Source organism: Xyrauchen texanus, chromosome 32, assembly GCF_025860055.1.
Source record: "Xyrauchen texanus isolate HMW12.3.18 chromosome 32, RBS_HiC_50CHRs, whole genome shotgun sequence".
Taxonomy (NCBI): domain Eukaryota; kingdom Metazoa; phylum Chordata; class Actinopteri; order Cypriniformes; family Catostomidae; genus Xyrauchen; species Xyrauchen texanus.
In genome coordinates, this window is record NC_068307.1 from 9,029,452 (window position 1) to 9,041,976 (window position 12,525).

Here is a 12,525-nt window from a genome sequence, read left to right on the forward strand (position 1 = left end):
TGATATTCATGGACAGGATATCGAGGCGTAGTCGGGTGGGGAAGGTGTGCTGGTTCGGTGGGCTGGGGATCTCATCTCATGCTTTTGCAGATGATGTTGTCTTCATGTCATCATCGGTCCGTGACCTTCAGCTCTCACTGGATTGCTTGGCAGTCGAGTGTGAAGCAGCTGGGATGAGGATTAGCACCTCTAAATCTGAGGCCATGGTTCTCAGCAGGAAACCGATGGAGTGCGCACTCCAGGTAGGGAATGAGGTTTTGCCCCAAGTGAAGGAGTTCAAGTACCTCGGGGTCTTGTTCACGAGTGAGGGACAATGGAGCGGGAGGTTGGCCGGAGAATCGGGGCAGCGGGGCGGTATTGCACTCGCTCTATCGCACCGTTGTCACGAAAAGAGAGCTGAGCCGAAAGGCAAAGCTCTCGATCTACCGGTCAATTTTTGTTCCTACCCTCACCTATGGTCATGAAGGTTGGGTCATGACCGAAAGAACTAGGTCGCGAGTACAAGCGGCCGAAATGGGCTTCCTCAGAAGGGTGGCGGGCTTCTCCCTTAGAGATAGGGTGAGGAGCTCAGTCATCCGTAAGGAGCTCGGAGTAGAGCCGCTGCTCCTTTGCGTTTTTGAGTCAGTTGAGGTGGTTTGGGCATCTGGTAAGGATGCCCCCTGGCCGCCTCCCTAGGGAGGCGTTTCAGGCACGTCCAGCTGGGAGGAGGCCTCGGGGAAGACCCAGGACTAGGTGGAGAGATTACATCTCCACACTGGCCTGGGAACGCCTCGGGGTCCCCCAGTCAGAGTTGGTTAATGTGGCTCGGGATAGGGAAGTTTGGGGCCCCCTGCTGGAGCGGCTGCCCCCGCGACCCGACTTCGGATAAGCGGTTGAAGATGGATGGATGGATGGAGTCTTATGGATGACATTTATGCTACCTTTTATATGCTTTTTGGACCTTAAAGATTCTGGCCACCATTCACTTGCATTGTACAGACCTACTGAGCAGAGATATTTTTCTAAAAATCTTAATTTGTTCAGCAGAAGAAAGAAACTCCTACACATCTGGTTCACTGACTTTGGTTCAAGAATCAGACTTTATCAGAAAACGTGTCATTTGGCTCAGTTTGTTTGCCTGTAATGTGACAAAAGCTATTTAGGGTTTTGTCATGCTACGCCACTACTTGTAGGAAAAAATTATTCCTTACTGGAAAAGGTGCACTGTTGTGAAAACAGCTACTTTCAAACTGCTGAAATTTTTATTTATCTTGCTAGTGTGGTTACATTTAGTTCTTCCTCCAATGCTGTTTGATTTAGTTATTTTATTGTTGTCTTTAATCTCTCAGAATTCAGGCCCTATTTATTAGGAATGTAATGATTTTTGTTCCCCCATAGGATCCTCCACTGTAGACCTGCTAATCTATCAGACTCTCTGCTATGCCCATGAAGACTTGGATATGATTGATGTGGATGACTACCTACTAAAAATCTATGGCCAGGCAGAGTTCCTCAAAAAGTAAGAATTTAGGATTCACCAGATTACTGTCTGCTGGTTTATGGTGTACTTCTGATGTTAGGGAGTAGGCCTTTGTGGCCCATGTTTTGATATATATTGTAATTGCCTTGCCAGGGCTGACTCAAATGACTCTTTGCTAATCCCTGCCCCCCTTGGTTACTGTTGCTAGGTCTGACAAGCAATACTTTGCTTGTTTTGCTGCTTTCCAAGATGAATAGTGAAGTGAATGTTACCTCACAAATTATTAAATAACATCTGGATTCTCTGCTTAAGAAAACCACCTTAGGTGGTTTAAGTTCTTTTTTTTAATCTAATGCTGGTTTAAAATGATCTCCCAGACTGACCAGCTAACAAGTCCCATAAACTTCACTAAAACCATAAAAACAGACCAAAACCAAACAACTTGGTCAGACCATCTTAAAATGAGCCATTGGATTAAACATGCCCTCTTTTGTTCAAAACCCTGCACTCCAAAGATATCAAATGAGCTTTATTTAGAACGACACGAGCAGAAACGGTTGTCAAAAACAACAGTAGAAAACTAGTGCCCTCAACTGACAACTGTTATGAGCAACATGGCTTAAAAATGGCATTAAGCCTCAATAATTCGCTGCAGCTACAATACTATGAGAATGTGCAAAATGGTTGACGGGCAGAAAGCATCATTGTCTGTGGCCCGTGGACAAAGTTTTGTTTGCTTTTAAGAGTCTAGTGCTGTGACGGAGAGTGAGTATCTCAGGACACTTATTTCATTAATATCATTCAGGGAGTAGTACATTTTCTTTGCATACCTTTTCAATGAGAAAATCACTTACAGCACCTTTTAATAGTGCATTTATATCTACATTTTAATTGTATCTGGGTGATGAAGCCTTTCTAGAAAATGTCCTGGTCCAATTTTACTCCAAAATCAAAAGAAACAAAAATAAATATTATTTTTCATATAGACAATTAAGACAATACCCCACCCCACGAAACCGAATACAGAATCATGATTCATGTCTGTCCTTTGTTTATAATACAGGCTTTTACTTGTAAATACTCTCAAAACTCCAAAAGGAGTACATGTTACAAGCACATCCATTTGAAGACTGTTTGAGCTGCTTTGTGGGCTGAAATGGGGGGATTCCAAAGAAACAAGCCGAGCCTAAGTTTTGCGGTTTGTGGTCTAAATACAATCTCGTCATGTAACTTTAGGGCCTTTAATTGTGGTTGAATAAAAACAAGCTGTGCTTATGTCTGTGGATGGCTTTAACCACACGGTTTCCCCATGACAAAACCACCATTTTCATGCGACAGTAACAACTGGTCACCCAAAACATGCACTCTTCCTGTTTTTGACATTTTGTTTTTGATTACCGGTATATAATTGGTTGTATTTCTGTTGTTTAAAAATGTATATGGCAGCTATACATGCGTGTCATTTACAGGAGGGTTATTACAGTTTTCAAATTTTAGTGTTTTTATTTTTATATTTTCAATTTACTTTTGTTTTCATTTGTTTACACTGTATAGCCATTGGCCATGTCCACATGTTTTAGTTTGAAAAATCAGTTTTCTGCTTCCGACGATGTAGTTTTCCAAGGTATGCAGTAATGGGGAGCATTTTCAAACTGCTTCATGGAAAACGCTGGTGTAGTATGGATAAGAGTCGTAAATGTAGCGTAATGCATTTTAAAAAGGAAAACATATTATTGTGAAGGTGGTCTATGACTGTTCGCATTAGTTTAGCTTTAGTTTTCAGGGCTTTCTAGTTTTAGTTTTTCATTAATTGGTTTTTATTTTAATTTTAGTATTTTATGTCTGCCAAAGTTATTGCGGTAACTGATTTTAGTTTTATAAATATAAATTTCTCCGGGCCGTCTAGGGGTTATAAAGCTTTCTAATGTTGAAATGTATTTTAAAGTTGATTAACTGAAAATGTTGTTTTTAAAGATAATAACACTTTTGCAGCTGGTTGGTTGTTTTTACTGTGGGTGCAGCTGTGTGGTAGGAAGCATGTTCCTTCCTGATAACTGTATGCTTGTGCAGGGCTGTGAAAAATAAGGGGCATTGTGTGTGACTGTTTTCACACAAGTAAAATACATAAGCATCAGTTACAGAACAATGAACCGTTTCAATCAGAAAAGCTGCTGCAACAATGAAACAATAAACCATAATGTCAATGGTGCAGCGGAAATCATGTTGTAGTACAAAGCTGGTAGAACAATCTGTAAGATGTTTTGTTACAGCATTTTTTTTCAATGTTTTCCTTCATCGTTATCCTTTACTACCTTTTTCATTCATTTATTTTTAATGTATTCCTATGTTATCTTGCTCCATGTTTCACAATGTTTACTCTGGATTAGTAACTAATTTTGGGTAGTCAGGGTTTACAATTGTAAAATATAAAACCCTGAGTTAATGTTCTTGCATATTTACACTGTTTACAATATTGATTGGACGAGTACAGCACTCCAGTTAACACATTTGCTCTCACTGTTCGACATGCTGCTTTCATATGCTAATAATAAAGCCGATATGCCAACACACAGCTCGTGACTGGTTAGTCATGGAAACCCTGAAAATATCTGTGAATTTTAAAATGCCTGGCCTGGAAAGTCATGGAAATTATATACATTTTAAAAAAGTTGTTAGTCATGGAAATTACTATAGTGATATACAGTATAAAATATGCTCTGCTATTAAATATTTCATTGCCAAGAAATGTATCGTTGTGTGTGTGGTGTCTTTTTAAATTATATTTATCAGTAATCCTAGCATCTGGAAATTCATGTAAAAATCATTGGTTTCCACAAACGTTGTGGAAAACCTTTTATATAAAGCACATAAATAGTGATTTTGTTTTTGTTCAGTTTATGATTTGATTTTTCTAGAGCAGTGCTTTATAACCCAGGGTTAAAAAAGACATTAACCCTGGTGTAGTGTGAAAGCCATTTGGTGTACTAAAACTTGTAAGTATGTATCAAATTATAGACTTTTATTGCATTAAAAGTCTTTTAAAATCCTTTTAACTGGTACTCACATCTCATTAAAATGTGTTTGAAATACTCTTGAGGGTATTTAACACTGAAGACCTTAGAAATATGGAAATAGACAGAATTATTATTATTTTTTTTTTATTCTCTTTCTCCCTACTCCTATGAAGCACTTAATTACTTTCATTTACCATCCTCCTGACAGTCTCTCAAAGTTTACTTTCATGGACTAGTAGATGAAACCAATCTAAAGTTTTTATTTGCCTCTTCTCATTTTGCAAAGCAATCAGACTCTGGTGAGCTTCGAGTACATTCAACATTGTTTGAAGTTCGACTGGGACATTCAACTCTGTCTTACCAAAAGAAGTTCTGTGAACATGGAGCTCATTCGAACGGTAAGGCAGATGAGACAACAATGTGTTTTCCTCCTGTTCAAACAGTTGAAACGCCTGTAGGAAACATTTTTAGATCTCTAAAACCAGAAGTCTGTATCGAGGATGCATTTGTTTCTGGATGGGCTTTACGAAACGTTGAGTCACAGTTTTGAGTGTTTGCTATTGACATCTGGCATTGAACCCTATCTCAAAAATGGTAAAAATGTAAAAATTGCAGCATACTCTGCCCCAGGCATGTTTCTCAGTCATTCAAGCTCATCTGGAAACTTCAAAAACTATTTCGTACATATCTACAGGCAGTAGATGGAAAATACCTTAATGTCTGGTATACAGTATCTGTGAAACCTAGATGCAATTCTTTTTAATTCTTGGATGTTTGCATCTTTTAATGGATGTTGTTGTGTTGCGAACAGATGGAGGATGATGAGACTCCATCCACCATGAACCACAATATTGTTCTGCAAGAGAGGCCAATCAAACAGACTGTGACCAGGTGAGAGTGCTTGAGAGGCAATCGGGAGTATAAGACCATTTTATTTGTTTGGTTATAACATTTACACTGTCTGACAGATCTAACCCCAGACCCACTTTGTTAGATGTCTTTAGCTACTATGTACTTAAGAATTTGATACAATGTACCTATGTTTTGTCACATTGAACTTGCATTTAATTTAATCTGCAGTTACACTGTTAACCTTACTACCCTAAACCTAACCCTACCCTAAACCTAGCCATACTTCTACCTCAGTAGCAGGAAATGTGAATAATGTGAAATTTTGTAGAACAACAAATTTGAATGTTAGTACCTAGTAGTTAAAGACACAATATAAAGTTGGACTCTAACCCCTAACCATTTGTTTATCACAGGGAGGCGTTGACCCTACTCCTGGACACCTTTCACAATGAGGCAGAATCCTTCCTTTTATCCGAGGTAATTTTATTTCAAACAGTTTTTGCTTCATGAGAATTAATACAGCATTTGTTTAATCGAAGAGCATTAAAATATTATTATATAATAATAAAAAATGTGTATATGTGTATCTTATAAGTTCCAAAAACAACAGTGTAAATGTAAAATTGACCAAAATTAAAGTTGACAAAAAAATAGAGACTTAAAGTATGTAGAAATTTTTCAAGACCTTCATATAGTTTTAAAGCCTTAAAAGGAAATCGTATATTCCTATTTTCATTATTTGATTTATATATTCAAAATAAAACATTTAAAAAAAGACTTGAGGTGTATGTAGCACACTTGCACCTTAAGATATTTGACAATAAATCGTGAAAGCCCAAAAAGAGACAATTAATTGTCATAATCACAATTAATTAATCATCTGTTCTCTATTAATTAATAGAGACCGCTTTTCAAGATCCAATAAAGTCCTCAATGTTCAGTATCCTGTTTTACTCGGTAATATGTCATATTATAAAGTAGAATGGGTTGCAGACTGTCTTTCATGTTGACATCGAAATCAAATGCCCTGTAGGGTATTTAAAACTGCCTTTCCTCCCTTTCCCTCAAATGATTTACTCTTGTTTGCCATCTCTTGCAGGTGGAGTTGCCATTGCACGTGGAGCGGTTAGTGCAGTCAGTAAAGGCCCTGTGTAGCTCTCTAGCATCTGTTGAAACACCTGACATCACTGCTGCCCTCAACCAGCTGCCAGCGTGCCCCTGCAGACTACAACCTAAAGTGCAGAAGGTAGGATCAAACACACAATTTTGGATCAAGAAATGTTTCAGAAACCTGATGATGCATATATCAGTGCTTTTTGGCTGGCTGCTCTAAAGTGAACACAGACGCATTGCTTCAAACCTTCAGTTTTAGCTGCTGTTTCTAGTTCCTCAAATGACTAGACAGACATTGCTTTGCTTTGCTCAAACCACTAACCCTTGAAACTGCTAATCTTGCTAGAAATATGTTCCTGTCGTGCATGCTTTTTTTAGGCAGGGGGTGTACCACTTTCATTTCCACTACACTACAGAAAGGACACTTTTAGATGTATTTATAGGATGCATCCTTATGTGTTTGTGTGTTTCTGTTTCCCTTCATAGGATGTCAGTGTCTTGGCAAAAAGAGAAAATAGAGGTACGGTAATGTTTTTTTTGGAGAAGTGTTTATGTAGCATCCTTTGCGAGGAAGTCTGTGATCTCTGATAGGAATAAACAGGAAGGATGCGCAGCCTTGTGCAGGACGTGTGCAACATTTAATACTCCCCCAGACCCTGTCCCAATATACATTTTTAAGTGAATAGCCACTCCATCCAACACATAAATAAAGGAACAGCTGGTTTTAAGACTCCGATAGCTACAGTGGAATTGGCCTTTTTTTAGAGTTTTAAAATCTTATCAGTTTTTTATATTCATGAAATCAGAGGCAAATGGAAAGTGCTGTCATTGCAGGGGCGGTCTTGTATTACCCCTATTTTTACTGTACATTACCCTGCTTATTACATGACAAATTACCAAATAAATACGTAAATGGAAATGAAATATTAATAGATTTGTAATGCATTGTTTTTGAAAATTGTCAATTATACAGGTCATTTATATAAATATATTTGACCACAAAATGTAAAAATGATATATAATCAGAATTAATCAACCATCAGAGCCATGTTATGATTACAGCACAGAATATGACCCTTAATATAACTTTTGTTTTTCTTTCTTTACAGCAAAAATAGTAGAGAAGTTGACCGCAGTCATCTTGGATCTTGTTGAGCTCTACTGTAGCACTTTCAATGCTAATTTTCACACCATGCCACACAGCAGCAGAGCAACAGCCCCCATACAGGAAGCTGGAACGATCACCAATGTCCTTTCTTTTAGCATGTATGCGGCTCATCGCATCCCCATCACATGGGCTGCCAGGTAGCGATGCCTTTATCAATTAAGCTTTATCAGATTGGGGAACAAACGCATAGTCCCACCTTCTTGCCATTGGTTTAGCCAATGTTGCTGTCAGGCTGCAACCTACAAATGGCTTATTTCTCTTTCTTAACAGTCGGGTTCTCGAAGGAAAAATCCCATTCATTTTTTCCATAGCCGAAATGATTTTCAATGATAACTTGTAAACCTGTAAAGACAGTCCAGCTCTGAGATAGGTAAATAGGTTGTTCATGGCTTCTAAATATTTTTTGGAGGTTTTAATTAAATCCCTATGCAAGAAATGAATGGGGAAAAATAAAACTGGAACCAAAAGGGATGACAAAATGAGCGGGCACTGTTGCACTCATATAGTGCCATATGGCTAAAAATGGCAATTTAGAGCACTTTACTCTTAGATTTTAGACAGTGAATATGAAAGTGGACCATATTGTGGGGTCAAGCGAGTACAGATTTGCAGTGTTAAACGTTTCGATTGTTGTGCAGATGCAAACAGATTAGCAATCTGGAATTACAGGTTTTTGAGAAGGCTTTCCATGATATCATTTTACATGCTGCATTGCACCTTATATGAACCAGAAACTGAAACTAGAACGAAATTCAAAACAATAAGGGAAATAAATGAATGTTAGAATTTTTATTTCTTTTGAGGGCTTTGGAAATAAAACAATAGGAAACATTGGGGAAGTTGAGGCATCCGAAACGCAGCTGTACACCAGCTGTTCGCATTGCTGATCCCCTTGGTAATCCAGGCGGATTATTCAGCGTTATGGTGGACAGAATTTGAGAATTGCATACCCTCTTTTCTCTCCCTTTTCTCCATCTACACCCATAGCAATATAAATGAACTGCAGCAATTGCTCCCAGCAGCATGGAGACAGATACTGGCCAACCCTACATTTCATTACACCTCGCCCAGTCATTCAGTGATAAAGTAATATAGCCTCCTCTCCTCTGTGTATAACGGGAATGGTCTCTCCCGCCCACTGACCTGGACTAATGCTCTTTGTCTCTCTGAAACTGATGCTGACTGGAGAACAAGCCATCACAAAGGAGTGTGTATGGGAACCCAGCTTGACCTTTGACCTCTAGAGGCCAGGCGGAGGGCAGGCTGGTCACCAGGCACCTGTGTAGTGGTGATGGAGGGCTGACGCTCTCTTGAATGCCATCTGCTTTAAGCAATATGAGGCAATCATGCAAGAGCATTTCTAGGCTGATCTAGGATCAGATTCCTTTACTCCTATTCAAACTTACTCATTACAAAAAAGGCACAAATGTAATCTCAGGGAAAGGGCAGTTTCTTTAAAGGTATAGTTAACCCAAGAATGTAAATGTCATACTCGTGTCATACAGTTTTGCCACTAGTTTTTGTAATGCAATTTTTATTATTTATTTTTTTCTCCTGGAGTGTTTTGTGGATCTTCAGATCAGTATTTCAAAATTGTTACATTAGCATTTCACTCGCTTGTTTTCCCTTCCTCCATTACCATTTAGCTTGGGAATGTTTCTCCTTCTATTTAAATCAGCCTCCGGAGAGTTCATTTCCCATTTAGAACTCTCCAAGTGCTTCAACTTGGGATGAATGATGTATAGAACATTGGATAATGTTGGGATTAGAAAGACTGAATCGAAAAAGATAGCAAGGTTTCCACAACCATTAACTGAAGTGGTTAAATCAAATTTAAACACATGTTTGATTTCTCTTGAATAAAGTAAACAGCTGTGCCGGTCACATGGGAATTGTGGCTTTCTCAAGGTGAAAAACGCCACAGAGTAATGGCAAGAATATTTCATTTATTAAAGCAATAAGCCACGAGAGGCACAAGACAAAATAGAGAAGCCGTTCACACCAAAGACATTTTTTTTTTTTCCCATCTGTGCTGTTTTTCAGTTGTTTTTCTATCTATGGTAGAAAATGCTATTTCTATGGTAAATTCACTATAAGGCTCACTGTGCTGTTGCTTGTCAAACAGTGGCAACAGCAATATAATAAATGACACCAACGTTCAATTAAGAGTTGCATGTTATTAATAGTAATTTAAATTAAACATTCTTTCGCCAAGTAATATACAGCAGTTCATTATGGGAGTTTACGGATGCCAAGCAATGTAGCAACTTATCGCACTAATGCAGAATGAGTGCTTTTATAGTTAATTTACAACGGCTTTGAATGTGGCTCATCCAATACAAGAGTTGGAACTATCAGTTTAGAACGCAGTTAGAGTATATGACTGCTGATCTTCATTTTTCTTACTTTTTTTTTTAAGCTGCTCTCTTGATTCACCACCAGTATTCATGTTTTATTGAAAAGCCAGTGTTGTAAAATGTCCACTGTTAGCTGCAATTTGCTGTTCTCACTTTTTCTCTCTTTCACAAACACAGTTATGAAAATTTCTTCCTGTCCTGTTCTCTCACCCATGGGGGGGTGGAGCTCTGTGCACCCCAGCACACCAGTAAACAGTCAGTCAGCAAATATCTCTTCCACTTGGTGGTTTGGGAGCAGAGGTGAGCCTAAAACCAACTGCAAAACACATGCTACACTCTTACTTTTACTTTTGAACTTATACTTGAAAGTTATCAGGACAGAGTCACATGTTAGATCTAGGTTTGTTTACCTAGTACTTCAGAGGACAGTTTCAAAATAGCTCATCCAGCTCAGCTTCCTGTGGCTATTTTCTGTACTCTGCCCCCTTATTGTAGAGTTATGGTATTGTCTTAGGGTATTTAAGTAGACAATTGTCATTTATTTTCTCCATCCTGCTCTTTTGTCTCCGGTATGTAGGTGTAAATATACTGTTGCAACTCCAAGCGTAGCCATTGTGAATCACTCTCAGAGCTCCTTCCTCTCTACGAATGTCTTTCGAAATAAAGAAGTCTATGCTTAATTAGTAAAAACTGGTTTAAAAGATTATCTGTCATGTTTTACCACAAGAATTTATTCTGCAATGTGAATACGCATGCGGGAACCTTTTTATACTAGATGGAATCACGTTGCCATTTCAAAAACACTAAAGTGCCTAATTCTAATTTTCATTTAAATATTACCCATATTAGTCTGAATAGGCAATGCTTCTAAATAATTGTGTACATTGTACATTAACCTACCCTTGCATATTTATTAGAATTAAGCAATGACATAAAATAACGATGAGGACTTATACCTCGCCATTGCTCCACTGGCTGATTTTGCTGCCCCCCATCTTATTCAAGCTAAAGCTGTTAACAACCCAGATAGCACAAGTACATCTTCGAGATGTCTGTTTAAGAGTGATTCATCTGGAAAGCATCACATTCTAATTAAAGGGATAGTTCACCCACAAATAAAAATTCTCTCATCATTTACTCACCCCCATCCATCCCAGATGTGTATGACTTTGTTTCTTCTGCTGAACACAAAGATTTTTAGGAAATATTTCAGCTCTAGCTCCATACATTGCAAGTGAATGGTGACCAGAACTTTGAAGTAATCCGTATGACTCAAGTGGTAAAATCCATGCCTTCTGAAGCGATATGATAGGTGTGGGTGTTTACTAGAAATCTCCACTTTCAATTTCACATTCTGCTTTTGTTTTTGGCGATTCACATTCTATGTGCATATCACCACCTACTGGGCAGGAAGGAGAATGACTTAAATATTGATCTGTTTCTCACCAACACCTGTCATATTGCTTCGGAAGACATGGATTTAACTACTGGAATTGTATGGATTACTTTTATGCTGATTTATTTGCTATTTGGACCTTCAAAGTTCTGGCCACCATTCACTTGCATTGTGAGGACCTACAGAGCTGAGATATTTTTCTAAAAATCTTTTGTGCTCAGAAGAAAGAAAATCATACACATCTGGGATAGCATTAAGGTGAGTAAATTATTGAATTTTTTTACTATTGCTCTAGTATCTGTTAAACATCTTTATAGATCAGATTTACCAGCATTCTAAATTAAAAACGTCTTTAAGACATCTGCTGAATGTCTTATTGACATCCGAAAGGAAACATGTAATAGATGTATTGCAGATGAGCAAACAACCTTTAAAACATCTTACAGATGTAAACACACACACATCAAATAGACTGGGCGATGAACATGTGCTTTCAGGGTATAAATCAACTGCACTATTGTGAGGAACGTTGAGTTAAATAAGAGTTCTGAATTGGGTTCGGAATTGAAAATGTCAGCAGTCTGATTCAGTATTTATTTTTATTTTTTTACACTCCTCCAAAATACCGATCTATGTCACAGATGGTAAAAACTAAATAAAAATAAAAACATTTGATATGCATTCAGTTGTTGTGAACGTAATTTTTTTTTTAAGACAGGAATTATATTAATATATATATTTTTTTCTCCATCTATTTCAAAATATAGAGTTTGTTTCCCCATCCAGATCAACCAGTTGCCAAGGGAGTCACTGCTTACCGTGACGCTATACGCCACCCCTTTACCGCCCCCTGCCGGGGCGGAGGAGAAGAGCAAGCAGAAACGCAGTATAGAAGCTCTTGGCTGGGTCACCATGCCCCTATTCAACTTTAGACAGTAAGAATGGATCTATCAAATCATGGAGTGCATCTGTTACTGGAGGGCATGAAAACAGACTCTTTAAGCACTAGAGTTCTGCTGATACTCACCTCCTACAATAAACCAGTTGTGGCGATCATAACAGGCCAACTGCTGCAAGTCTACTGCGGCCTACGAACGCCACAGACACTCCAAAAAGCATATTTTAGTGTATGTCAGTCTGAGTGTATGTCAAAACAAAGGATGAAA

At 38.3% G+C, this 12,525-nt stretch overlaps 1 protein-coding gene across 2 annotated transcripts in view; it reads left to right on the forward strand.

Moving 5' to 3' along the window:
• The window catches only part of pik3c2b (phosphatidylinositol-4-phosphate 3-kinase, catalytic subunit type 2 beta), a 59,010-nt gene that overhangs the window by 13,552 nt on the left and 32,933 nt on the right, over positions 1 to 12,525 (forward strand). For both annotated transcript variants that reach the window (XM_052101806.1, XM_052101805.1), the window contains exons 5-13: positions 1,378 to 1,498; positions 4,760 to 4,871; positions 5,285 to 5,364; positions 5,739 to 5,802; positions 6,425 to 6,571; positions 6,925 to 6,958; positions 7,548 to 7,743; positions 10,141 to 10,263; positions 12,127 to 12,294. In XM_052101806.1, coding sequence (XP_051957766.1) covers positions 1,378 to 1,498; positions 4,760 to 4,871; positions 5,285 to 5,364; positions 5,739 to 5,802; positions 6,425 to 6,571; positions 6,925 to 6,958; positions 7,548 to 7,743; positions 10,141 to 10,263; positions 12,127 to 12,294 — 1,045 coding nt within the window. The remainder of the gene's footprint in view (positions 1 to 1,377; positions 1,499 to 4,759; positions 4,872 to 5,284; positions 5,365 to 5,738; positions 5,803 to 6,424; positions 6,572 to 6,924; positions 6,959 to 7,547; positions 7,744 to 10,140; positions 10,264 to 12,126; positions 12,295 to 12,525) is intronic.